Below are 26,331 nucleotides of genomic sequence, written 5' to 3' on the forward strand. Positions count from 1 at the left end.
TCATTGCAAAGCTGGCTGATGACATGATTTTTGTTCAGCTTATGAATAAGGAGGTGGCTCTTTTATGGTCTAAAGCTCTGGATTCTGGAAGTACAAGCCCAGCAGGGCTGGCATCCTCCTGGGAACTTGCAGCTCCTCCCCAAGCATTAGCTCCTGCAAGCTAATGAATATCCCTGTTTGGTTTTCCCAGTGTGTTTTTACTTGGTAAGAAATAGAATTAAAATAGCCCCAAAGAGTGAAATGAAATGCTGTAACCAAGTATCCTCTACCCTGTTTTTCAGTGCTACAAAGAGAAGAAAACAGTGAGCCTGGTCAAATGCACAGGGCCTTGGATAAAGATGCAATATCTTGGCTTTGTGTAAATGGTTGGGTATGCAACTTTGATGTTGCTGTGGCAATTTGGCTTGCTGTCCCTTATCTTGGTCACAGGAAGGCTGTGACCGGAGCCAAAGCACCCCAGCTCCAGCTCCATTTGTTCATATATAATAATTGTATCTGCAGCGTGCAGAGTGGGCTTGTTTCAGGCGGGCAGCTGCACAGCATTGTTTGCAGCTCATTAATTTCCTACAGACTGCTGCCTTGCTGCTCTGTTGAATGTAGCACAACTCCAAAGGCTGTGCTGAACACAGCCCTGCTGAGCTGAAAGCACCGTCTGCGTGTGTGTGTGAAGATCGGGTGTGGGGGAGAAAGGGGGAAGAGAGACTTGCGAGGCTGATCTCCAGCGAGGTTTGCGATGGGAAAGTTTGCCTAGCTCCCCACCATTTTTGTTGTGCTTTGAGCAATGAAATCTGGGGATGCTGTCACGTGCGGGAGCCAGGAAAGAGGTCTAGGTATAGGGGGTTGAGATATGCCAGCTCCCACGCTGGGAAGTCGGGGGACTATTCTGACCTTTCTTGGAAAGCTAAATTTCACTGCAAGTGCATTAAGTGTATGGCAGTGCGTCCCGGGAACAACCATGTTAAGAGGAGCCCTTGGTCTCCACCTACGTTGTCTGTGCTGGGAAGAGTGTTGTGGGCAGCAGGTGCGAATCTCTGCTGGCAGCTGCACATCTGGGCTGTGCCTGTGGCTGATGCCAGCCTGGGGATGTGGATGTATCATGGGGGAGATTGAGGGTCTCTAATCCCTGCTGGCTGTGGCTACCTTCACTCCCACCACAGCCTGGCTTCTGTGGAGGTTGGATCAGCAAGATGAGGTTTCTGTGGCCATCAGCCTCCCCTCCTGTGCTGGGTGGCTTGTTCCCAGGGTGCCAGCATGTCCCTGTCCACCCTGCTGGGGAGCCTTGGGGAGCTCTGTCCCCAGCTGTGGCTCCCTGTCTGAGGCAAAGCCACGCCAGCTATGGCAGGAGCTGGCCGAGTACAGTCAATTGAGTTTGCGAAGCAGTACAGCAGCAGTAGGCCTTAAGTGGAGCTCCAAGAGGGCTGCTTTTGGTACTCAGGCGGCAGCAGCTCTGGGGTGCAATGTGGCAGCGCAGGTTTGGTTTTGGGCATGCCACATCAGAAGATTTTGCAAATCCTGTGGGAGTTCAAAGAGCTGAATTTTGAAGAGAGATCAAAGAAGTTGTGTAGAGCTCAGCTGAGGTACAGCCAGCAGCAGGTGGCATGCAGCCCTCCAGAGGTGTGCCCAGAGAGGAGGATGTGGGTGGTTGTCCTCAGGATGTCCGGGGGTGGATGACCTGAGGGTGCAAGTGGTTACTGGTACTCACAGGAGTGGTGGGCTGAGGCAGGGATCAGTGCTCAGTGCACACCCTGGGGCAGTGAGCTCAGGTCGATGGGGGCATGTTCTCCCCAAAAAAAAGCAACGGCCAAAACCCAGCCACTTGAGTGTCTTCAAACCTGCCATGGCAAAGCACTGAGTGATGCATGGCAGGGCCATGCCATCGGGCAGTGCCAGGGACTCATTTATAGCTAACAACCTTAAATGCTCTTTGCCCTACAGGGAATTTAAAGCCTTTCTGGGCTGGTGAGGGTTGTTTTGAATCTGGCACTTTTCATTTCTCAACTTCCTCTCCCCCTGTGTCCCCACCTTCTCGTCCATGCCAGCATTTCCATGGCAACCTTGTTGCTGGAGAATAGAGAAGACATCTAAATATAGCTTCCGAATCTCCATGCCTTCAGCAAAAAGTCTAAAATCAGGGGTGATGGCTTGAAGCACTGGGCTGCTAATACCAGCCAGTGAAGAGTGTCTTGCAGGTAGGATTCGGGAGTGCTGTGGTGGGATGGGGGTCACTTACAGCTGAATGCCAGTTTCGTGTTTGCTTAGGACATCTCAAGGGGCTTTGAGGTAGTCCAGCCTGCCCTCTCCACTCCAGGGTGCTCTCACTCCTGCACCCTGTCAAGTTTTGGAGCCATTCTCTAGAGCAAACAAAAGCATCTCCAGTACTGCGTTTGGCCATCAACATCCACGATGGGTTTCAACATCATAGGCTTTTATGGAGGTGTGTTAGACTAAGTTGGAAGCAGGAAAATTCAAAGACCTTTAGTAAGGAATAAACCCTCTTCCTTCCTTCTTTCTCCACCCTCTACTTTTTCTTAAATTTTGTACTGTGTGACCACAGTGGGGTTATGGCTAAAGTTTTGCTCCTTTTAAAATTCCTTTCTGAGAGAAAAAGAGCACAGCATCTTCTCAGTGAAGCTGTTCCCCTGGGAACCTGCCCAGGATAGGAAGGAGAGAAACATCCATGCCCAGGGCCCTGGCACTGCTTTGCACCTACACCAGGCTGATACCCACCAGAACTGTCTGGTTTCATGGGCTGCCAAGCTGAATTAGTACTTGTACAAGACCAATGCTTATTGTACAGACCTCAACAAATAGCTCCACAGGCTGTCACGACTTTGTCCGCTCTCCCCTGGCCCTGAAGCATCAAGTCTTCTAGGGCCAGCAAGGAAAAACTGACCTGCAGCAGGTCAGGCAAGGGCTCGCTTGTATCTGTACACACAGCTCCGCTATTTGGAGCCAACAGGCTGGAAGGTGGTGCACAGATCAACCTAGATTTCTTTTTTTTTTTTTTTTTTTAAGAGGAATTTAAAGGTTATAGCTGAACCCGAAAATATTTAATAGAAAAAAAATTTAGCTTTATTCAACTGAATAAAGAAAAAACCTGTGGAGCTGGGCTATTGTGCTTCTACAACCCAACTTAACTCTCAGCTGATCAGCAGCATGGACTCGGCGGAGAGAAAGGGAGTTTAACAAACTGGGTTTTTTTCCCCTCTTTGCAGAAATTCTTAAAACCAAATTGTGGCATCTTTCTTTGAAGAACTCTCTGTATTAGAGCAATTTGTCATGTTTGAACAAAGTGAAATATAGAATGCTTTGGAAACCTGCTTGTCTGGCAGGACTGACTGCATTAAGGAAACTCCCTGAGTGGTTTTTTTTATGCTTCCCTACCATGCCTTTTCCAGCTCTTCAGGGCTTCCAAGTGATGTGTGAGATATTTGCCATTTACTAGCTCTGGTGCTGATTCCTGTGGCCGACACACGTGGATATAACGCATCTCTTGGGTTGCCCTGAATAACATACCACGTACTTAAGGATTTTTTTTTTTTTGCAACGTGCAAGAGCGCTTAATGGGCTCACCTGCCTGCAACTTAGCAGCTCTGATTTCTTGTTGATGGTGCGGTGGTTTGCGCTGGTACAGAGTAGGTGTGAAACGCTGTCATGTGAAGTTGATGGCATTTCATGTCTCTTTGCAGGGTTGTGTGGCAGTGGGAAGTGAGGGCTGGGCTGCTGTGGCAGGAAACAAGCACAAATGGAAAAGTGAAGCTGACCACAAGCACAAAGTGACCCATTTAGTTTTACCATCCAGAACAGAGGAAGGATAACCGGCAACATTTTTTTTTTAGATTTTTTTTTTACCAGCTGCCCCTGTATATCTTTTACTGGTAACTCTTTGAAGTTTTCTGATACAAGTATAAAGACTTTAAAAAATATGGCCTTACTCTTGGCTATGTCCCTTTAATTATCATGTGTCAGCTACTAAAGCATTTTCAATAGTTCTAATTGAAACATGAGCCAATTTACTAATTAGCCAAGATTACACAGGGAATACACAAAGGGAAATTGCCTTTCTGTGTCAATATTTCGTCCTTTATCCCATATGAAGACCTGGTGCGACGTGACCAAACTGCACCACTGACAGCCAGCCGGGCAGAGCCCCTGAGCTCTGTCGATCCTGAGCGGAGTCCCACGCAGTCCCAGGGAGATGGGCCTGGAGGGGCATGCAGGGTTTTGGACTGGGGTCTGGGTCTCCACCTCAGAGTACAGCCACTTCTGGCACAGTGTCTTCCTCAGCAGACCTTTTCCTCCCTTCCTGTGACATGCTGTAGCAGAGGTGGATGTTTCTGGCCCTGGTCCTCGCAGGAACATAGTGTGCTGTATGCATGGCAGAGCTCTAGGTTGCCTGGTCAGGTCCCAGCCCCTGCCTGCATGCAGAGGGACAGCAGAGGCATAGGGAGCCCTCCTTGCAGTGTGTGCTGGGAGGCAGCACCAAAGGCTTCTTCCCCCTCCCCTCCCAAGCCAGTTATACCTTGTCAGTCTGGGTGGACTTTGTGAAGGACTTTCTAGGAGTAAAGAGTTCATATATGGGGAAAGAAACCACCTCTACCATGAAGTTTTCAAAAACCAGTTGGGCAACCACCTACCTGCCAGGAAGGGCTTGGTGGGACTAGCCCTTCCCAGAGATGGGGTAATAGCTGAGTGCTAGCAGTTACTTCCAGTTTTGTTTTCTGAGGTCTTTTGGTTCCCTAATGGCGTAAAGGAACTTTAGCAAGGAAGAGGAGGTGCCCTAGAGAAATGCACAGTTCCCTTCAAATGAGAACCAAATCAGATGAAGCAGAGTAAGTTGATATGTGAATAAGTGATGCTTCCACCACCAATTCAAGCTGCCTCTGCTCTCTTCCCTCACCCTCCTCATGGCTGCGTGACTGTAATGTCTTCTGCGTTAGGAGTTCAAAGCAAGTAGGGACTGTCTGCTATCAAATCCCTGTGAGACATAAGGATCACAGCAACTGCACAGATACAGAAACTGAAGCACAGAAGTATCAAGTGACTTGCTTGGATGGCTTCAGGCTTGCCTGGAGAAATACATAGGTACTCTATGTGTAGAACATTACAAGTGATTAGCACTGCAGAGAACCCTGTTTTAATGGTAAGATGATAACTAGTTATCATCTGGTTATCCCACAGGCCGGCTTGAAGACAAAAGAGGAGAAAATCCCATTTCTGGGGATGCTTCTGTCTATGACACTTTACAGCCGACGGGTCTGGTAGTGAGGTGGTTTGAGCTGTTCCCCAGGTGCTTGCTGCACAGAGACAGATGGCTCTTGCACAGCTGCTCTTCTAAGATCCTCATGAATGACACAGCCAGTCTCTGGAAATTGGACCGCAATGGCTTGTCTCCAGCTCCAGTTCTTCTGTAACTTGTACATCAGCAACTTCTACATCAGCAACTTGCACATCAGTGATCTGCTTGAAACTCTATCCTTACAGTTTGTCTATCCTGTTGACGTCTGCTTAGCTAATTGGTACCAAAGTCTGCTCTGACCTTAGAGGCACCTTCACTTCTGACCTGGCTGCTAGAATAAACTGTGACCATCACCCGTGGCTGCAGCTGGATGCTTGAAAATCTGTTCCTCCCTCCATAATCCCCGTGGGAGCCAAGAATCTTCTTTCATGAGCATGAGCTTAAGCCCAATGTGGAGCCTGTCTCTGTGGCTCATACTCTGCATAGGTTCCTAAATTACTATGATTTCCTGTTGAAATTAAGATCAGTCATCATCTCCTTGGTGAGTTTAGTGAATCTGCTTTGGCATCTAATGATTCTCTTCCTCAAACACCTCCAGTCTTTGTCTGTGCTATGTGACTGTTTAATCCTGTGTTTCAAAATGACTCAGCTTGCTCCACCCTGGGTTATTTGATGGGCAGCTCCATGTGACCATGCGCATCATATCGGGACTTCTCTTGCTGGCTTCTTCACTTTGTCTGCTAGCGCTGTCACATTGCTCAGTTAAATATCTGCATCCCAGTGAGCCGGACAAAGACAGCTCCCCACTATGCATAGCCTTATTTAATCCCTCTGGCTTGCCTCAAATGTTGACATCTTACCTAGTCAGCATTTCTGCAGTAGGACTTCTCAATGAGATCTTCTGGCAGAGCAAACAAGTCCTATCTGTAATTTCATGTTGAAATCCCAGCCCAGTGCAGAGCTCTGGGGAAGAGTCAGACTGCTGCCATGCACTTTGAAATTCATGCTGGAAGGACCTGCACCCACAGCAAATCAGATGCCAATTTGGGTATATCAAGATGCGTCAAGAACGCTGAGGCTTGACCCTAGGTGTATGCACTAATGATTCACATTAATGAGTTACTAAAGGTCTCCTGGTACTTCTCACTGTCCCAGGCATGTTTACCTTGCTGTCCTGGCTGCTTTCCATCCAGGCTATCAGCATCCCACTGGGCACGGTAAATCCTGCCCTTGCACAGCCCTGCCTGTTTCAGTACACTCTGTGACATCTCCTGACTTATGGTGTTTTTAGAGCTGAGCCTCATTTCACATTCCAAAGTCAGGCAGACACATCCTCTTAACCTCCTCGGCAATAATTCCTACAAATGAGAGTCTCCACACAGAGATACTCAATATTTTCTAGCACGTTAATCAAATAACCATCCAGTTGTTGCCTTACATGTTGGAAGTGGACATGTTGTCAAATAAAATGATATTATAGATTATCATCTGTACTTCCCAGACGGGGAATTTAGCAACATCATGTGCACAAAGTCCTTTAGGAGAAGATCGATGTCTATTCATTTCATCTTCTGTTGCTTACTCAGGGAAATCTCACGCTTAATGTTGTTCCCCAGAGGAGATTTCCCATCCTTAACTTTTAAAACCAGTGATTGTTTCTAAGTGCATGTTGAAAGGAGAGCCTGGAGCACTGTCATCTGAGGGCTGTTGGTGGCAACTTGCAGTGACCCCAGAGAAAAAGGGGAGAGCAAGCAACTATCCTGACTTCTGTATGGCCAGGTGATCCCTGGAAACACCAGCTCCTGGCTTGCCCTGCTGCATCACAACCCAAACCAAAAGCATTGCTCAGTCTGCTGAAAACACCACCAAGGCCTGAATTAAAGAGCTCTTCGCACCAACGTACTCATGCAGGGCTTGAGGTTGGACTATGCGGTGGCTTGGTGCTGGCGGTGGGGCATTGGGGTTTACAGAGTGGCTCCTCGCTGCTGGCTCCCAGTAGCATTTGGGGTTGATTGCCAGGAGAAGCTTTTGGATGGCCTCTGTTGGCCTCCATTTTCGAGGTGCTGAGGTACGTCTTGGCCATGAGGAAGCTGTCAGAGAGAAAGGGGAAGGCTGGAAAGTGTCCTCCTTTCCCCACACAGAGCAACCAGAGGCTGGGGAATGAAAGCCGCTCAGCTGAGCAAGGTGGGATTCAGATAGATCCCTTGCTTCCCGTTGTGGTGAGCATGCTGATCAGGGCTGCTGCACCATCAGCCCATCTCATGCCTGCCTCTGCCTCCATTAATTTCAAGAAGCTGTCAGGATGTTCTTGCAGCAAAATGTTCTCCTGTTCCCGCACGCTCTTTGCCTCTCAGTGTCCTCCTGTCACATCTCTCGCATTAACGTGATGTCTTCCTGGGGCGGTGTTACACTCCAGCCCTTCTCCCCATCCATCTCTTCCGCTCCCCATGCCTTCTGAGGAGGTAGCTCTCAGTGTGGCTGCAGGTGAGAGATGAGATTGCGCAGCAGCAATCTGTGTTTTGGCCTCCAGATGATTAACGACAGCTCAGGACGCAGCTGTAGTTACAATTGCTTTCATAGCCCTGGAGAGGAGCGAGCTGCTCGCAGTGGCTAGGGAAGCTGCAAAGCCTGCAAAAGGGCAGCCCCCACCAGCTGCAGCGGGCTGGGAGGGGTGGCCTGACAGGCCACCGCAACTGCCCCCCGTCAGCGCTGACCTTTCTGCAGCGACAGTCACCGGAGCAGACAGCCAGCTGAGGGAAGGGCACTTCCCTGGAAGGGAGCAAGCCTGGCACCATGCCCCCATCTGTGGAGGCTGCAGAGCAACCCGGGAGCGGGGATGCTGCTCTCCCCTCTGCCACAAAAGCCCTGCAGAAAGTAACTGCTCCCCATTACCTGGCAGTGGGCCCGTGAGCCCTCACCCGCCTCCCGGTGTGACTGCATAGTCCCTGCAAACTTCTGCCATGTCTCTTTTCTTCTTGGGCAGGGGAGGTCTGGCATTGTGCTGGCTCTGGAGCAAGAGCAGGCAGTGGCTGAGGTTTGGCTGGAGCCTTCCATCCCGTGCCAGGGTCCCCACACCACACGGCCCACTCCTCTGGGCTCCTGCGCTGGGTCCCCAAAGCTTTCACGGTATGGTGGCCCTGCTGAGCACTCACCGCCTCTCAGTGAGGCTGGGGAGATCAAGCACCTCCTCCTCCTTTGGGATTCAGTCTGGTTGGGTGCGGGGTGCAAGGTCCCGCCTGTGTCCATGCAGGCCACCTGCAGCTTTGGTCTGTGGAAGTTCTGCCTCTTACCTGCTGTTTCAGAGCCAGGTAGAAGGTGCTCTTCTCCCTACAGCTTGTAGAGAAGAAGGAATCCAGGAATTTACTGGATTGATCACCATTCAGAGACCCTTTTTTGACAAGCCACCTGAGGCTTGAGTGTGTGGTAACAGTCCAGTTTGCAGCAGAGCTGAGCTGGTCTAGGAGTCCAGAGGGTTTGCTCTCTCAGTTTCCTGTCCCAAGGCAACTTGCTTTGCAAAGCCAGCATTTTACTGTGCATCCTCCCTATGGATCCCCATCATGTTTTCTTTCTTTTTCTTTTTTTTTTTTTTTTAAACATTAAAAAGACTACTGTAAGGAAATCTTACTCCTGTGGGACTACTTAGTAGGCTGTATAGAGCCCTCTGTACTTAACGAAAGGTGCACGCAGTGGGTAATTATTCCTTGAGCCTACAGCTCTGAGTATTCATCTCACAGATGAGGAACTTGTGTGAAATCAGGCTTTCCATACACATACACACAGCACACGGCCAGGGAGATCATCTGCCGGGCATGCGTCCTCATTAAATGAACGTTTCTCCTCCACTCTGGTGCGTGCACACACCACTCGTGGAGACAGGAGAGCCACCTCGTAAGAAAAAAAAAAAAAAAGGGAAAAAAAAAGAAAGTTGTTGTATGAAGGCAAACTCAAATAGTGTGCGTGCATAAAATTAATTGTATAAAGACTTAGAATGGGTTTTTTACGATACCTAAGCTGGCCCCAGGAAACAAGGTCTGTGGGTTTTTTTCCAAATTTTTGCGAACAATACTGAGTAATGTGGAGCTCCTAGAATGGAAAAAAAAAAACCCCAACCCATAAACAATGGTAATTATGAATAGGATTTTAAGAAGCAACCCACGTTCAGGAAGCACTGGCTGCTTTTGAAAATCCCACCTTCTGTTTTGTAGTATATGAGCAAGGAAAAGATCAGAGCTATGAATCAGCTGTAGGTTTAACTCAGCAAATTGAACAAGCTTTGCAAGGTACCAGAGGCCCAGACAACATCTGGTTCAAAAGCCAAATTCAGTCAACCTCTCCAAAGAAAATGCAACAAGATCACCATGATGAAGTCTTAGCTGAACACCAGAGACATATAATTTAAAATCCTACATCCTTCAGGCTGGATTAGCAGAGATTGAAAGGGTCTGGAGAAGGGAAAGGAGGCTTGCTGGTATTAGTGCAGGATATAGGTAGAACAAGCACTGGCAAAAAGAAAGCTGATTTATCTTAGAAGAATTAGAGGTGATTTTTTTTCATATTCCTGCACTAATAGATATAGCAGAGACTGTCCAAACTCTTACCCCTATCCCATATGCCTTCATTTGAAAAATGGGGTTTGGGACCAAGCCAAAAACAAGAGCCAGCACAGGGAATGGGATTTCCGTAGTCAGAGCACAGGAGCAGTTATGACTTGAGAGTCAAATTGGAGGAGGGCTGTGTAATGTTGTGGTCATTAGTCACATCAGTAGGAATGCAAGCTGCAATGATGACAATTAATCAACCGTCCTATTCTGTTACGAAATGGTGATTTTCAGGGGGTAGTTGGCAGTAGCAGCATCCCCAGGATGCAGGGATGAACTGCTTGTTTTCTGAAGTCCTGTGGGATTAAAGGTACTGGGTATATTTAATGCCAAGGGCTACTGGCTGAGGCACATACGGATTTGAAGCTTGGGGATATTTTTCCAGACTCTATGATTGCCAGTCCTGCTTTTCTCCTCCTTTCCATCCCCACCCAAGACTGGTTGTGCACAAAATGCACCAGGGACTGAGCTGAATGTTGAGGATGGGCAGGGAAGGAACAAGGGGAGGTCATAGCTGCAGGGCCATGTGTGGTACGGGGTTGTGGGAAGGGGGGGTCATTCACCAGTAGGAGGGGCAGCTGCCCTGGTGGCTCTTGGAGGCAGCTGTTTTGGGGTTAAAGAAATGCTTTTAAATGAAACTGACTTTTTGTTTAAAAAATGCAGTTCCAGCTTGTGATTGGGGCTGATTGGAAGTCCAGGAGCCCCGAGACGGCAAGCGCATACCCCTTTAGAGCAGTTGCATTTATACGAGCATGTAATTTTATGTGCTTATCAGTGCACATGCAGACAATGTTGCATTTAAGAGGGTGTGAGATCAGCACGGAATAAAAGCACTGATACCTTCTGACGTGATTGAGGGGTGAGACTGCATGAAAACTTGTAGTCAATGGGAAATCAAGGGGAGCGCAGGGGTCATTTTTAGCCTGCAACAGTCAGTGCTGGAAGGAGGTGGTGGGTTGGCAGAGCCTTCAACTCATTTCCCTTGTTCTGTTTGCAGGCAAAAGCCAAGGGATGGTGACCTCTGCAAAAGGCATGTTATTTGTTGTGAAAGAAACCATGGCACAGTGAGCTCTTCTCTTCTTTTCCTATAAAATGCTCCAAGAACTTCTAAGAGATTTGCCTGAGGAAAGACATAGGATGTGCTGTACGGCTACTCCAGCAGCCAGTACCTCTCAGAGTAGGGTGGTGAAGCTGTCCCTTTGGCAGCTGATGACCCCCGCATCATCTAGGGCTCCCTCTGATGTGAATTATATTAGAGCTGCAGGTTGCAGGATTTCCCCATGGCCCGTGCCTCCAGCAGGCATCTGCCCAACAGGCGGGTGTTACTATCAGGGAGGCAGCAGCACGGTGCCTGCCGGGTGTGTGTGCTTGTACGTCTGCTTTTGCACGTGTGTGTGTGTGGTGGGTAGCAGGGTAAGGGATGCCTGCTTCTCTGCTGGCCATCAGACCTCGTTGCCTGCAAGCTGATCTGAGAGCTGCCGTGTGGGCAGCTTCTGAGCTCCTCGCTGGTTTGCCGGGGGATCAGAGCTATTTTTGTCTAACTTTGGTTTGCATAGTGTGGCCTGCCGTCATGACTTTGGGCTAGACAGAAAATCGGCTGGTGTCACTTGCAGGAGTGGGGCTTTAGCCTTTCTCAAGGGATGTGTTGAGCTTGTTCAGTGGGTGAGAAAACTTTGACTCTCTAATGTCCCTATTCAACTCTTTACCTTCCTCTGCTGTTGCTTCTCTGTTCCCTTCTTCCCTTTATGACACTTACTATTTTTCCATCCACAGCAAAACAGTTCACATCAAGGTAATTGATGATGAGGAGTATGAAAAAAACAAGAATTTCTTCATTGAGCTGTTGAGTCCCCGCATGGTGGATATGAGTTTACAGAAAGGTGTAGTACCGGCCCTCCATACTAACATTAACGTTCTTCTTTCCTCTTCTCTTCCGTCTCCTTCCTCCTCTTCTTCTCCTCTTCCTCTGATGTCTCTGTCTCCAACCGCTCTGTCCTAAACACTGCTGTGCGCATACACCTTGTCACATGGTACCCATGGTAGGGAGTGATGCTGGGGCTGGGGAGAGGCAAAGTGGCGAGGGGGCCAGAGAGAGAAGGATGGAGAGCAATCCCGCTTGTCCGTATTTCTGCAGCGGCTTGAGAGGGACGTTCTGCCATCCCCACTGGAGGGTCCAAGCAAATTTTGTGGCGTCAGCAGGGAGATGCTGGCTAGAAACACATCTAGCATCTCAGGACATCATTGCCTGGCCCTGGTCCTACAGGGTGTCCTGGCCAGACATGTTAGGTGAAGACAGGAATCGAGGCCTGGCAGAGAAGAAGCTCCTGTAATTTCTGATACGGACTCAGCAAAGGCTGTGTATCCCCCAGACCGGTTGATGCAGGGCCACTCTGTGAGGAGGAGATGAGGGCAGGGAGGAGTTCGCCTGAGGGCTCACAGCAGCTGTGCGCATCACAGGGGTGCTGGAGGAAGCTGGCAGCAGGGAGAAGGGGCCAGTCCCACTCCGGCACCCAGGGTATTTCCATTTGAGCCTCTGAGGCATTTTAGTCTCATTGTGTCCCCCGCGAGGTCCCAGCAAAGCTGTCCACTCCCAGGGAAGGCTGCATCCTCGCTCAGGGAAGATGTCAGAGGGACGAGGCAGATGCTATTGAGGAGAAAAAGCAATAAGATGTGCCATTTTTAAAACGGAAATTAGAAATATCAGCCTCCCTCACAGCTAATAGAGCTGTAGCCTGCTGACAGAGACCCACCTCACCCCACTGGGGAATATGTCTGTGAGTGCCCATCTCTCTCTCTCCCCTTCTTAGGCTCCGAGCCCAGAGTCCTGCAGATTTATTATTAATTGTGAGGGTAGCAGAAGCAATTGATCTTCCAGCTAAAATGCAGTGGGTACCCCATGGTGGTCCCTGGTGATTTCCAGGCAGCTGATACCCTTTCCACATTACCATGTGACACTGAAAACAATGCGCTGCAGAAGTCACCTCCCACTAACCATCAGCAAGGTCCAACACCCCCCTTTCCCTCCCTCCTCACCCACTTGCCAGCCCCTTCTCTCCCTAACACCCTCCCGCTCCCCAAGGAGCAGCTGCGATGGATGCCCCATGCCCAACAGGCGCACTGCCCCGCCGGGGAAGGGGCTGTGTGCCAGGAGCCCGCACCGCTGCTGCTGCTGCTGCCGCCTCTCCTCCGGCCGGCTGACCCGCTGTACACGGTTGTCTCTCTTGTTGTCCCTACAGGAAGACCATAAGGGTTAAGATAGTAGATGAGGAGGAATACGAAAGGCAGGAGAATTTCTTCATTGCCCTTGGTGAACCGAAATGGATGGAACGAGGAATATCAGGTGTGAGATCCTTTATGAAAAAAATGAAAAAAGAAAAAAAAATCAGAATCAAGTCTCCAAACCCCAAATCCAGAAAATATAACCCTCTTTCTCCTCCTTCCCCTCCCTCCTTTTCTCCGGCTCCTGTAGATGGATCGACTTTTTTTCTCTACCCTCCTGTGTTCTTGCTCTCACCCTGTTTTGGCATCATATCTGCCTTTTAGAGCCCAGCTTACTTCTGATCCTCCTTTTGTGCAATGCTTGAGCCTTGGAGGCTGTATTATTTTGACTGGGTTTCCTTGTCTTGGTCTGGTTTTTTTCTGAGCCCACCTTTGCTATTCTCCCCTCTCCTGCTCCTTTGCCAGGACCTTGGGGAATGTGAAAGGCAAGAGAAGGGGGTAATGCATGGCTGCCCCTTCGGCTCCTCCTGTATGCCCCCTGTCCTTCCCTCTGTTGTTGCCTGCTAGTGGCATTGCCCTGGTGTTCTTGGGTCCCTATGAGGCACGGTGAAAAGCCCATAGGAGAAGGAATGTGTGAGGTATCACGTTTTGCTTTTATTTTTAAAAATTATTTTCCATGTATTTAATCTGAAAACACCCTTAATGTATGGCAAACAATCACAGCCTGTTGTACAGAGGGTGTGGAGCTCTGCCGAGGTCCTACTTCATCAGCAGTGAGACCCAGGATCTCCCAGCGGAGCAGGATTATAGTGGGAATAAACCCGGACTTATGGTCGTGCCTTGCCTATATGTATCTTTGGCCTTGTCTTATATGTGTGTGACCCCTTTGTCACTGCACAAGACTTGTCATTGGCTTCATCAGCTTTGGGGTGGCCCAGAAGGGCCAAGCTTTAAACAGAAGAACTTTACAAAAGGGAATTCAAATCCGCCTTCTGGGTGTCTGATGTGGAGTAGAGACGTGTGTGCCCACGGGCTTATTTCTGCTCCCATGTGCTGCTGCAGGTCATGGGAACACCTGACAGCTTTCCCTTGCTGAAACGTTTCCTGTCTCTTATCTGGCCAGCACAGCAGCTGCTCTCTGGCCAGTCCAAGCTCCCATGCATGGCTCTGCAGGACGTTCAGGATAGGCACAGCTTGCATTAATATGACAATGTCATATAGCATCCATGGATTTGTAAAATGTAAACCCAAAGAGGATTCATAGTTTAATGCTGTTAGACCATCTCCTACAGCCTGCAGGCAATGAGGGACTTTAGGTTTCACTGTGTGTCGAGCACAGGCTGCCAGGTTTCATCAAAGTCCAACTGCTGTTGAGCAGAAGCAGTGACCAACCTGCCATATCCCATGGGGGTACGTCCCAGCAGTTAATTGCCCTCCAGGGTAAAGATGTGAGCACAGCTTCTATGTAGAAGTTGTCTGGCCTCAGCTTGAGCCACTAGCTATTTTCCTACTTTACTCCATCAGATGAAAGAACTATATAGCGTGTCGTACCTTCTGTGTAGGTACCTGCTCACTAGAGCCACGTTACACTCAGATATCTTCTTGGATGTTTAAGGAGATTAAGGCCTTTGAATCTGTGTCAGGAAAGTGTTCAGCCCTAGAATCACCCCGGGGTCTCCTCCCCGCATGTGCCCCTTCCGGTCCATGGGGCTCCCACCTCCATCTCGGCAGGTACAGAAGGAAAATCTCCTGCCTCTGCCTCTCTCCTGCTTAATGCACTTGGCAGCCTGGAGCATCACACTGAAGCTTCTGCTCAGTTGTCTGCTCTCTGTGAACTCTGCATCCTTTTCTAAACCAGTGAGCTTCAGGATACAGAGTCAGGATCAGGCTGTTTTTTGTGAAGTCTGCATTTCTTTTTCCCCATATAGGCCATGTTGCATCTGGCTGAATCAAAACACATATTTGGAAAAAAATCCAAATAGTCCTTAAGGTGGTTCAGTTGTAAAAAGTCCTCGTTATTATTAGGACCATAATGTCAGCTTGCCGTATTGTGGGTGTCAGTTTTACACCAGCATCAGTTGGAGTCAGTGGGACTGTTTGATTTGCAAGAGGCAGAGAGGGGATCAGAGCTGGATTAAATGATCTGCAGCACGGAGCCTGCAGGCCAGCCACGTCCCTCACCACAGGTAAGGATGCACCCTCTGTACCTAGAGGAAATGAGGGACCATGCCGAGGAGGACACACGGAGTCCTGGTTGGCCTTGTTAGAGAAAAGTCAGAGCGAGAGCACTGTGGTTTTAAAATCTAAGAGGTGGGAGGTTAAAATGCGTTTGTAAATGTTGCTGGCACAAGGTGGCACAGTCGCTACACTAATTCCAGGGCATCTGGAAAGATCCCCAGCTCCATAGTGCTGCACGCCTGCCGTGGCATCTCTGACGAGTGTACCTTGCGCCTGGGATGAAGAATAAGGAGCTACATCAAACTTTCCCATGCAGAGCATTGGGACTGATCGACAGCAGATGCTGTTGCCAGCAGCTTCACGGGGAGCAGGCACGAGCAGCTGGCTCCCGGCAGAGAGGAGGCAGCCTGGGACATGCACGAGCTCATGCACGCTTGGGGAGGCATGCAACCTGCCATACGGCGTCAGGAAGGGACCCTCACACGGATGCCTGCACGTGTGTTCTTGCCATCATCACGGCATTGCAGGGGCAGAGGTTGGATGGTTTATTTATTGCAAAGCAAATGCATGACTGACACAGCCCTGTGGGCTGCAAGGTCGGCACAGCTGCGTTGGGGCAAATGGGTCTCCGCAGCGCTGTACGGATGCTGCCATTGCCCTGCATCCACAGACAGGGAAAATCCCAAACCACATCTGCCTAGCTGGGACTTCACTTGGTTTTGTTGCAGTGATAAATGGGCTCCCATATGACTCACATGAGAAGGGCAAAGCACAGCTCCTGCCTCTCCTGGGAGGTTCAGGCTGGGTTGCTTTTGATGGAGTCTCTCTGGATTTTGGCTACCCAGACATTTGGTTCCAGCACTGCAAAAGATGTGGGCTTCTTGACTCCCCACTTAGCTCTGTCACACTGAGCTGGTGCCTAGGGTGCTGTAGGAGTATTCAATGTTCTCAGACAGCTCTTCGTAGTGTCTTCAAAACATCTCTTCTGGCCTGCTGGGAGCCGGGCAGTGTTGGGTGCCTCAGCTGACTGGCAGTTGTGGCTGGCAGAAGTAACCTGTGATCCAGGTCACACAGAGACAGCCAGTCTATCACAGACATGCCTGTGCTATCACAGCTTTGTGCTGAGGGCCTGCACTTGCCCCAGCACCCCACCTGAAGGACATAAGCTAGGTAGCAGTAATGAAATCAGTGAGGAAATGTGGCACCCTGAAGGGTAGGCAGAGCTGATGGCAGGGTCGGTGGTCAGGGGGGTAGATGAGTGCTGCTCAAACCAGCCTGGAGCAGAGTTTGGATGGTTTACTTGGGATGCAGATCTTGGTCTGGAGCCCCATGCTGTGAAAATCCCCTGTGCTGTCCCTGAGGGTATCCACGCTGCCGTGACTGCAGTGGCAGTGGTTTCTGATAGACATGCAATGAAAGAGAATAGCAGGCAGGAGCACGGTTCACTACCGTATAGCTGATTTGCATTGCTGGCTGCGTTGTCCCATACATGTGCCAGTACAAAGCAGTTGCAACCAGTCAAGGGAATGTCTGCTTTCCCCTCTACATGGGGTAGAGGGAAAAGACCTTGCCTTGGGCTGCACAATTAGGTGAGGCTGTGTATCTCCAGGAGGGTGTCTGTGAGGGCCAGAGCTCAGCAGGAAATTCATCCTATCGCTCTTGCTGTTTGCACCTGCAAGCACCTTACTGTGGAAAAACACCTCTACTCAGGAAGGTACTGTGGTGGTCCAAACAGGAATTCCTCTTTTCAGGTTGCTCAGGGCTTGCACAATGCATCACAGCCACCAAAACAGCCTTTCAACTGAAACATTTTGCATCATTTGCAGATGCTGCTCCTCACTGTTCACCCCCAATTATATCAGTGCTGTGCTGCTTTGAGCCTTGGGGCACTCAGTTGTTAACCCTTGCCATAAGGAGAGCAGACCACTTACTCCTGTTCTTTACTTTCCCCCTATATAAGTGTTATGTCTACAATACCAAACGTCGTTGTGCAGCCCATTTATTCTTTTTCACCAATTGCTTTGTGCAGCTAGAGTTTTTCCGAAGCCTTTCTCATCATCATCCAAAATAATCACATCAAGTAGTTTTACTTTAGCAGCTTTTTTTATTGATGTGCACCAATCAATCAAAGAGATGAGAGTAGATCTGAGATGGGTATCTTGCCAGCCCGGTCTGTGATGAAGACCGATACTGACTCAGTAGTGGCCTGTCAGATGCAAAGAACAATAGCAAAGATGGTGCTTGCTGCAAGCTGGTTATATCGAAGCGAACGAGTAAAAAGAAATTGGAGAGACTCCCATTCTTTGCTTGGCAAAGATGGTAAATGTTCCCAGGTTTCCTGATTTTTTTTGTCTTCTCCATTTCTAAGAAATTAAGCTCTGAATCCTTCTTGTCTCACCTTTCCTCCGTATGCGCAATCACGTAAACTGAATCCGTCTACTGAGCGCTGCAGGGCTTTGAAAACTCCCAGCACCCTGAGCCACCTTTTTTTGACACCCTTTTAAAGTGTTCCTGCAGTGAAACAAGTCTTTTCCTTTATGACAAGATGCTGTCTGTTGGTTTGACTCTTGCTCTCGTGGCAGCACTGGTATCACGTCAGCTCACAGCTCAGACCGAGGATTTTGCTGCTGTCCGCCCAGCAGAATTTTTGAGAAACACTTTCTTCACACATCAGCTTTTACACTTTGGCTGCAGTCCTGGCTTACAGGAGAAAAACTTGCTTTGCTTTCCCTGGATAAAATCAGTCTTCTGCTTAAATTGTGGTTAACCTTAGTTTTGATGGAGGCCAAATGGCAAGTGAGGCTACTTTGGAAGATTTTATTTGATAGCAGATAATGATGCAAATAGCATTCGGAAAATCATGTTTCATCAGGGTAATTGGGAGTCTGCTTGTGAGCATTCAGCTCATGGCACAGCCTTGGGGCTGACGTGTGAAGGCTGAGTCTCGAGGGTTACATTTTGTAAAAGGGACCGACATCCTTCACACAAAATGTTGCTTCAGAAATCGTGTCTCCCACAAGATACGACTTCACTGGAAACGGGAGCACAGACGGCTGACAAGCACTATTAAGCAGCTTGCTGGCATGACCTGACTTGGGAAGTTTTTGTCTGAAGTCCTCTCAGCCCTCCGAGCAGAGAGTCAACTGGTGTGGACAAATCTCATCGCACATCTCCGTTTAAGCAAGTGTCAGCACCCCTGATGGGAAAGCTTCATGCCCCAGAGGGAGGATGTGGCTGGCAGTCACAGAGTAAGGATTAAACTGTGAAGGAAGAAGGATTCCTAGCTTGGATTGATCCGGCAAGTTATCGATATCAAAATATTGAGGAAATTATGTGACTTGGTACAAAGGTCCGTGCCTGGATGAGATAAGCTGCATCAATCCATGAGCACACGTGCTGCAGTTTTCTGTAGTATGGGCAGATGCTGAGAAACTCCTTCTTCCATCAGCTGCTGATGGGAATAGCAAAGAAATGTTAGATTGCTGTTACCTCCTTCCCCAAAGGTTTAACAATTCGCTTGCAGCACTGTGATTAAGCTGAACACTGATAATTCTCCTGATGGAGAGGAGTCTCTTGGAGTCTGCAAGAGCTTTGCTATTGACTTCAGTAATAGCAGCATTCAGGTTAATGCTGCAAAACCCCTGCCTTGTTTAGCCTATAAAAAACCCCATGTTTATAGCTCCTCACAGTCCATTAGGGAAACAGTTTTCTCACCTCACTGAGCAAATCTTGAGGCAGAGCCTGTGGACAGTTACATCTGGAAGATGGGGGATCCTTACCTCTTGGGGGAACTGAGCCCACCGTTTGCATGGTCACTGAGATCCTTCGGGTGTGTGCACCAATGTGTTCTCCTTGCCTTTTGCTGCCTGTGACTGTCCTGTTTTGTGACTGAGAGTCTCCTCAAAATCCATCCTCCTCTCCCTCATTTCAGCTCATTCTGTAAATCCCAGGCCTCTAACAAGCATCCTCTTCTATGCAGTGGCATCCTGGAGTCTTTAGGCATATTGATTAGAAAAGATTTATGTTAACGAAGAATGAGTCCAGGATAAAACATGCAGCATGGTCAAATCTCTCTCTGAGGTAAACAGCAGAAAAAGGTATTTCACTGTTTAGAAAAAGGCTGGGACAGAAGTTCAGCACAGGATTTATAGGATTGTCCAATTTCTGGTCTGTTCCCATCCCAAGCCCAGTTCCTCTTGGTTTAACCTTCTTTGGCCTTGGTAGAGTTAAAGCAGGAGGGAATTTGATTCCGATTCTGTACCCCACATCAACATGCACGTCACAGCAGGATTTAACCCCAAAGTACATTGAAAACACGAAGATGAAATTGTTTATTAGTAATTAGTGTTTTTAGGAGCTAAATTCATGTGTAAATCATCTGGTTTCAGGGGTGGCAGCGGAAGCAGAGTTCATGCACACAATTTTGACTTTGCCCAGTGAAAACCAGGCCTGCAGGGCAGAGGAATCCCAGTAAAGGAGGAACTGGGATCCAGAGCTGAAGGCTTTGGGTCTCCTGAGCAAGTCAACCTCACCTACTCTGTCTGCAGGCACAGGTGTGTGTCTGTGCGCACGCCGTGCAAGGGTTAGGTGAGGGGTACTAAGGACTGCTATTTTGGATTTGACGGCGGAGCTAATTTTAGCAGCTCCCTGTAAGAATACACGTCATGACTCTGAAACTACCTGAGATGCCAACAGCAATGAGGTGGCCTGGCTTGGCCCCATGAGGAGCATGACATGCAGAGCAGGAGTGCAGGAGGAGGAGGGGTGCCCTGGGGAGGTACGGAGGGATGCAGCCCAGGCTGTGGGCAGTGGAGGGAGGCTTGTGGGAGGGGAAGAGCGTGGGGGCCACCGGCGGGGCTGGGACAGGTACAGCATCCCCAGATGGACTGTCAGGAAACATTACAGGTCAAGGTTAAGGGCATATGTGCAGAAAGGAAGCTTTAGTCCATGAAGTCATTTTCTTGCTTGCATGCGCAGCATTCACTCAGAAATATAAAGATAAAATAATCCCTTGGCTTTCTGTATGCTGTATTCTTGAGGTTTCATTCATAGCTTTATAGGCTTCTTCAAATATTCATGTATCATAAGTGAAAGGCTCAAATGCAAATGGGGAAAAAAATAAACTCAAATCCCAGACCACTAGAATAACAGTTTTAAAAAACATGAGGAACCAATGGTTTTTTAAATAACCACAGTAGCTTAAGGGCCCAGTAATATTTCATTATATTAAATTTGAACACCAAATCAACCCATTGTTCTAATGCTTGTAATTGCAAAAGGCAAATTAAATCTCCCCACATTGTCTGGAGAACGAGAAGACCATGGAACAGTAAAGATGCCACAGGTTAGCACTGAGCTGCAGCAGGGTGAAGCTACAAGGAAACTCAAGATTAGTGCTACAAGGAGCAGCGGCAGGCCTGCTGGAGACTTCCAGACAGCGCTGTGTGGAGGACAGGAGGCTGTGCGGGCAGAGCAGGTTGTGTGCTTCTCATGGCTCTGTGGCACTGTACATGCTGCAGAACATATTAACGGATGGTTCCCCCAAAGGTTTTTGACTCTCAAAAGGAGTTGACCCTGAAACACAAGGGATGCTCAACAAGGAGCCTCTTCATTGCCCCTTCCCCTTTCACTGCGCCTTTACCTACCCGTGCGGACAAGGGAGATCACCCAGGGTATTTCCAGCTGGGGTGATGGATAGGTGGATGAAGATCTTGACTGGGCCAATGCCTCTCTGCCGGCTGTTGGGAAAGCTGTGCCCATGGGTGCTGCCTGATGGAGCAGAGACGTTTCAGAGACAACTGGGAGCCAGGACTCAGAATTACTTTCCCCAGCTCTGCCACTGATGCGCTGTACAACCTTTGCCGAATCACTTAGGAAATCGCTTTCAAGCCAGCATGGATACAATTAGGTGCCTCTGTATAAAAGTGCCTGCTTTTCAGAGCCCTGAACAAGCAAGCCTGGGTGAATTAGCACTTTTGGACTCCAGCCCACTTCTGAGTTTGCAAAATGTTCCCTTTAGCCTCTCTTTGCTTGCCTCACCATCTGTCAAATGGGGCTGTTAATACTGACTCAGTCTTTGTATAGAGTTTTAAGTTTCTGAGACTAAAAGTGCATGACAATAAGTGTTAGTAATTACAGTACCGTCATTGCATGCAACCAAGTCTTTGGGGACCAGTTTGCTGTTTGAAGGACAGGTAGGAGTCAAACCTAAGGCACGGAGCTGGTGCTTGGCCTTTCTTGAAGAGAGTTTGGTATTTTTTGCTATATGGACTCACCTGGAGTTAGTTTGAGACTTAAATGCAGGCTGTGGCTTTCTATGCATAACACCTGAGAGGGTTCCAGCCATATATTTAATGGTGACAGCTTTGGGGAGTGGGGGAATGAAGGGGGGGGGGGGGCCAGGAGATCACTGCCCAAGGCAGCAAGAGGGCTGGTCTATGCCTGTATGGGAAGTCAGGGTAAGGTCGTCCCTTGCAAGGACCTTCGCCCCCTTCTCCTCCCTTCCTTCCATCTATAATCTCACAGGACCACACAGTCACATCTCCCGGGAGGTGGTTGCATCCTGCTGCTGTGGCGTGGCACATCACATGCCCATGCAGCATTGTGGGGCTAGACCTGCAATTGGGAGCAAAGAGAGCCAGGAGGACTCAAAGCAGTGATGCTTTACATGTGCCTGTGCTCTTCTTGGAAGTCTAACCCTCTGGGAGCAGTACCTGTGGGGTGCAGGATAGGCATAGGTGAGCCAGGGCATCCTGGGGGATGACGCACAGCTGTGTTATCCCCTGCCCCATTTCACACTGGAGGCCAGCACCCATTTTTCAACACCCCCGATGACGTTCTTCTGAATGAGCTACCCATTGCCCCTGGCCACCGTCTTGTCTCAGCCACTCATGGGTTTACCGGGGCCTTCCCAGTTGTGCCAAGCCCCCACCACAACCACATACCCCGGCTGAAGCAGGGGCACCTGCCATGTCTTCAGGTCAGTTTGGGCTGTGTCAGGCCCTGATGGCAAGTGTAAGCGTCCACCCTACTTTTCCCTTCCCCTCCTCGCTACTACCCACCTGCATCCCACCCCTTTGCCTTCGCTTCTGGGGTGGGGTGACTTTGGGCAACCAGCACCCCAGTGCTCACCAGTGCTCACCAGCATCCTCTCCATCTCACTGCCATGAGGTCTGCTTCTCAGCCTGCGCCCGGCATGCGGCCCCAGCGAGCTCACACGCTGCCTTGTACCATGTCCGTTGCTCACTGATAGCCATCATCTGCAAAACAGCTTTTCCCCCTTGGATATTAACTTTTTTCCTCTTTTTGTTTCTCTCCCTGTCTTTCTTGTGTTCTCTCCCTACAGCCCTGCTGCTCACCCAAGGTAGGTGCTTTTTCTCCTTTCCTCTGCTTGCCCTGGCTCTGTTTTCGTCCCCTTTGGTCAGCCCCTCATGTTTGTGTTTGCTGTGTTGTAGACAACCCATGCTCATGGTGTTTGAATCCAGCAGGAACTAGTTAAGAGCAATGTATTAAGAACAGGACAATGACTGACTGACATCTAAGAGCATTTCCTATATTCCAGATTTTTTCCCGCGGTGCTGGGAAATGACCCAGCCAGGGTTGCAAAGCAGAACATGCAGCTCTGGCTGGTCCGGGACCATGACCCAACCCTCTTGTCAGGCAGCTCTGGAGCTTGGGTTTTCCTCATGCGTTGGGGAGCACAGGGCTTTTCTGCAGGGGGTGGGACTCCTGGGGTGCGGGGCGGTGTTGCCTGGGGTGGGTGAGGGTGCAGGGCTGCACAGGCGTCCCCTTCCCTCAGTGCATGCGCCCAGGTGCTCCCCACCTCCTGTCCTGTGGGGTCCCGGGGGTGCACCCAGCGCCAGGACAGTGCTACCAGGGCACACTAAGCATCAGCACCATTTCCCTCCTCACCCTCAGCTCTGGCTCTGCACTCCTCATCTCTCCCCATGGCAGGATTTTACATGTATTAATACTGAGCCCCACCCCCACCCCTTCCTTGCCCGAAATCCCTGTTATGCCGGTCTCTCGTGTTCCCGCTGTAGAGTGATGTACGCCTCCTGTATTTTTCTTCTTCCTTCAATTCCAGATATGATTACAGTTGAATTTGCACTAAAGAAACATTTGTCAAAAGATAAGGGCAGGCACACAGGGTGCAGAGAGGAGCTCGAGTCTGACAGGTTTGCAAACAGAGCTGAAAACGAAAGCATTCATCACGCCTGAGCTGTGCTGCAAATCAAAGGAGCAGCATCTGCCATGCAAGCTTCAGTTTCTGCTCCTTTTCGGAGGATGCCAAATATGCTGTGCAGGGGATGGTCTGAGCCCATCGGATATTGGGCTAATTAGGAAATTGCTAGTGGCAGGCGGAAGTCCCCAGTTCCCCAAATATCAGCTTAGGGTACTTACAGAAAACGCCTTGGAGCGGTTGGGGCCTTTTCCTTTGTTACTTCCTCAGGTCCAGGAGGACTGGAAATAAGTTGAGCACAGCCTCCTTCCCAGTAATTTCATTGCGTTAATTCGGTAGCTGCCTGATTTGATCAGAACCCCAGGAACCAAATAATTTCTATTAAAATAACATAACATTCCTCCCTCTGTTGTGATCCAGCCTGATTGCTTTTGGCAGCTGTTGCTGGAGAACTTGGTCACCAGCTACGGAAAGCTGCTTTGCAGAGAGGAGTTGCAGCCTCCTCTCTATGAGGGGAATGGGGAGGGGGTTGGCTCTAGAGTGCACCCCCCTTGCCCCCAGGGTGCCTCCTGTGCTTGGCCCCCACACGTGCTTCAAGCCAGCGGCCAGCCAGCCCGCAAGCAGAGCCCCGCTCGCTGCAGAGGCATGTGTTGGAGTGTCACTCAGCAGCAATCACGGCTAATCAGCGGGGAGAGAAGTGACGTCCTCGCTTAGTCCGTGTCATGTCAGATTTAGATTACACAAACGTGCAGGAATCTTTGTAAAAAAAACTGCATTACTGAACATTGTAGTGGGATCTGTTGGCCCTGCTCCTCGTTGGCCCCCTCCCAGAGCAGCTCACACAGCTTTTCCCAGCAGCGCCCCTTTCCCTGGGGCGTCCCCCTGGGACCACTGGGCACCCTGGCTTTTCTCCACAGCCCTGGGGTGTTCACCCCACTCGCTGCAGTGGCCCCATCTCTTTGCAGAAGCCTTGGGGTGCCCCAATGGATGAGCCCGAGTGAGGATGCCTCTCTTGCCCCAGCAGCCCTTTCCTGGGGGTAAATGGGAGATCGTGGCTCTGCCCCCCTGCCCCAGCCTTGCAGAGCCCTCCCTGGGAAAACAGGACCCTGAATTTTACACAAGGCTGGGGAGAGCCTTTGGCACAGGTTCATCTCAGCATTTGCTTCCTCCACATGGGGTCTCCGAGCCAGACTTGCAAGGCTGTGCAAAGCTTTTGAAAGCCTTGCTTGGCCAAGTGTCCAGTGCCAAGTGTCCTCTGTTGGGGCTACAGAGGGCCAGTATGGGGCGACCCTCGTATGGGGGGGCTGTGAAGTGACTTGAGAGTCAAACCTGGGGCTTTTTTTTTTTTTAACTTCTCTGATGCATAATCATTTGCTTTGGCACTGGCAATGATCTCTCTGTATATGCTTTGTGCAGGGAAATATTCAATACCAAAGGGCATAGCTACTCCAGTTGTCCCTGCCATTGCCAGCAGTGGATGAGCTGCTCTGGTGGTCTTTCCAACCTTTGCAAAAGTCACTGAAAGCCTGAGCAGAGCCTTTGCTTCCACATTCTTGGGCTCAGGAGGTCCAGATCTTTAAAAGGATGAGGAATTATCTAAATGGTAGATACTTCTCTACCCTCATTTCCACACATTCACCCAGATCAAAGAAAATATTTCCAAACGTTTATTTATGCATTAAAACTCCTGGGTCCACTTTGCAGTGGGAGAGACTGGGGAGCAGAGATGCCAGTTGACTGGCCTGTCGGGGACGGTCATGTCAACAGCAATCTCAATGCAGAGCCAGCAGTGGAATACCGCGCAGTTCCCAGCCCTGTGCTTTAGCATCCCTCTCATGAATGTGCAGCATTTCCCAGTTAGCGTTACAGACACTGGGGCGTTTGTATGGGACGTATCATGCCTCAAAAATAGCCTTCAGGGCTAAGTAAGCAGAGTCTTCCCTTTTTAGAAAGCAGCCCAGGCTGCTGGTGCTTGTGCGCGTGCATGTATTTCAGTAAAGGGCATATCCATATGCTAACCTCAAAAGCCAGAGCGTCTTTTAGCCAGAAGTCTTCCCTAGTTGTGACTGATGGCTTGACAGCGCTCTGGAGAGAGGAACTCATTCATGATCACTGTTTACTTTGTTTAGCCAGGATTGTATTTTATTGAGCTGGAAAAAAAAAAAAAAAAAACCACAAAAAAATCCCATTTTAATTGTCGTTTTAATTTCTTCCTTGTGGCACAGTCCCCAGAAGGGGTGACCTTCATGCAGATACATGCCCACTTTAGAAATGGATGGAGATGAGATAGCTCAAGGGGTGTGAAATAGCCTTCAGAGGAATCTTTCATGAATTCATTGCTGGTTTTAATCCAATTTATTCAGCAAGTGGCAGGGAATACAAACTGGTCCATGGCTGTTTGGTAGTCTTGCGGCATTGCCTAGGTGATGGGTAGCTACTTCTCTAACGGTGTTATAGGGCCTTCTCATTGCCTGTTTCAGCTCCAGAGAGGTGCAGTGGCCAGATTACCCCATGGAAATGGCCTTTGTCTAACTTTGATTTATGATGTGTCCAGAGGGGCACAGGCAACGAGGCAATGTTCAGTTCCCATTTGGTCCCCCCAGTCTGAAGGCGGTTGAGCTAGCAAGCACTTGTGAAGTACCTGCCTTCCAGGAGCAATGCATGATGTGGGAACACTGCTTGGTGCTCCCCTTTCCCCTGGAAAAAAATAAGAAGAGGAGGAGGGGACCTGCTTACAGTATTTGGAGCCCAAGAAACTGCCTATCATGTTAAGTTGGGAAGTGCTTTGCAAATAGCTGCAGATCCAGTCCCAGGATGGCCCTGCAGGCGTAAGTTGTCCTTGTGCTAGTGAGAGAGCTGAGTAAGCATGGCAGGGACGTGCCCAGCAGGGCTGCGGAGCACGGCAGTGGCAGGAC

General features: G+C 49.5%; 1 protein-coding gene across 4 annotated transcripts in view; it reads left to right on the forward strand.

The window, feature by feature from the left end:
- The window catches only part of SLC8A3 (solute carrier family 8 member A3), a 113,630-nt gene that overhangs the window by 77,944 nt on the left and 9,355 nt on the right, over positions 1–26,331 (forward strand). For 2 of the 4 annotated variants that reach the window (XM_075105770.1, XM_075105771.1), the window contains exons 3-4: positions 13,074–13,177; positions 22,580–22,597. In XM_075105770.1, coding sequence (XP_074961871.1) covers positions 13,074–13,177; positions 22,580–22,597 — 122 coding nt within the window. The remainder of the gene's footprint in view (positions 1–13,073; positions 13,178–22,579; positions 22,598–26,331) is intronic. The other 2 variants (XM_075105772.1, XM_075105774.1) reach the window with 1 other exon arrangement.

Source organism: Phalacrocorax aristotelis, chromosome 10, assembly GCF_949628215.1.
Source record: "Phalacrocorax aristotelis chromosome 10, bGulAri2.1, whole genome shotgun sequence".
NCBI lineage: Eukaryota > Metazoa > Chordata > Aves > Suliformes > Phalacrocoracidae > Phalacrocorax > Phalacrocorax aristotelis.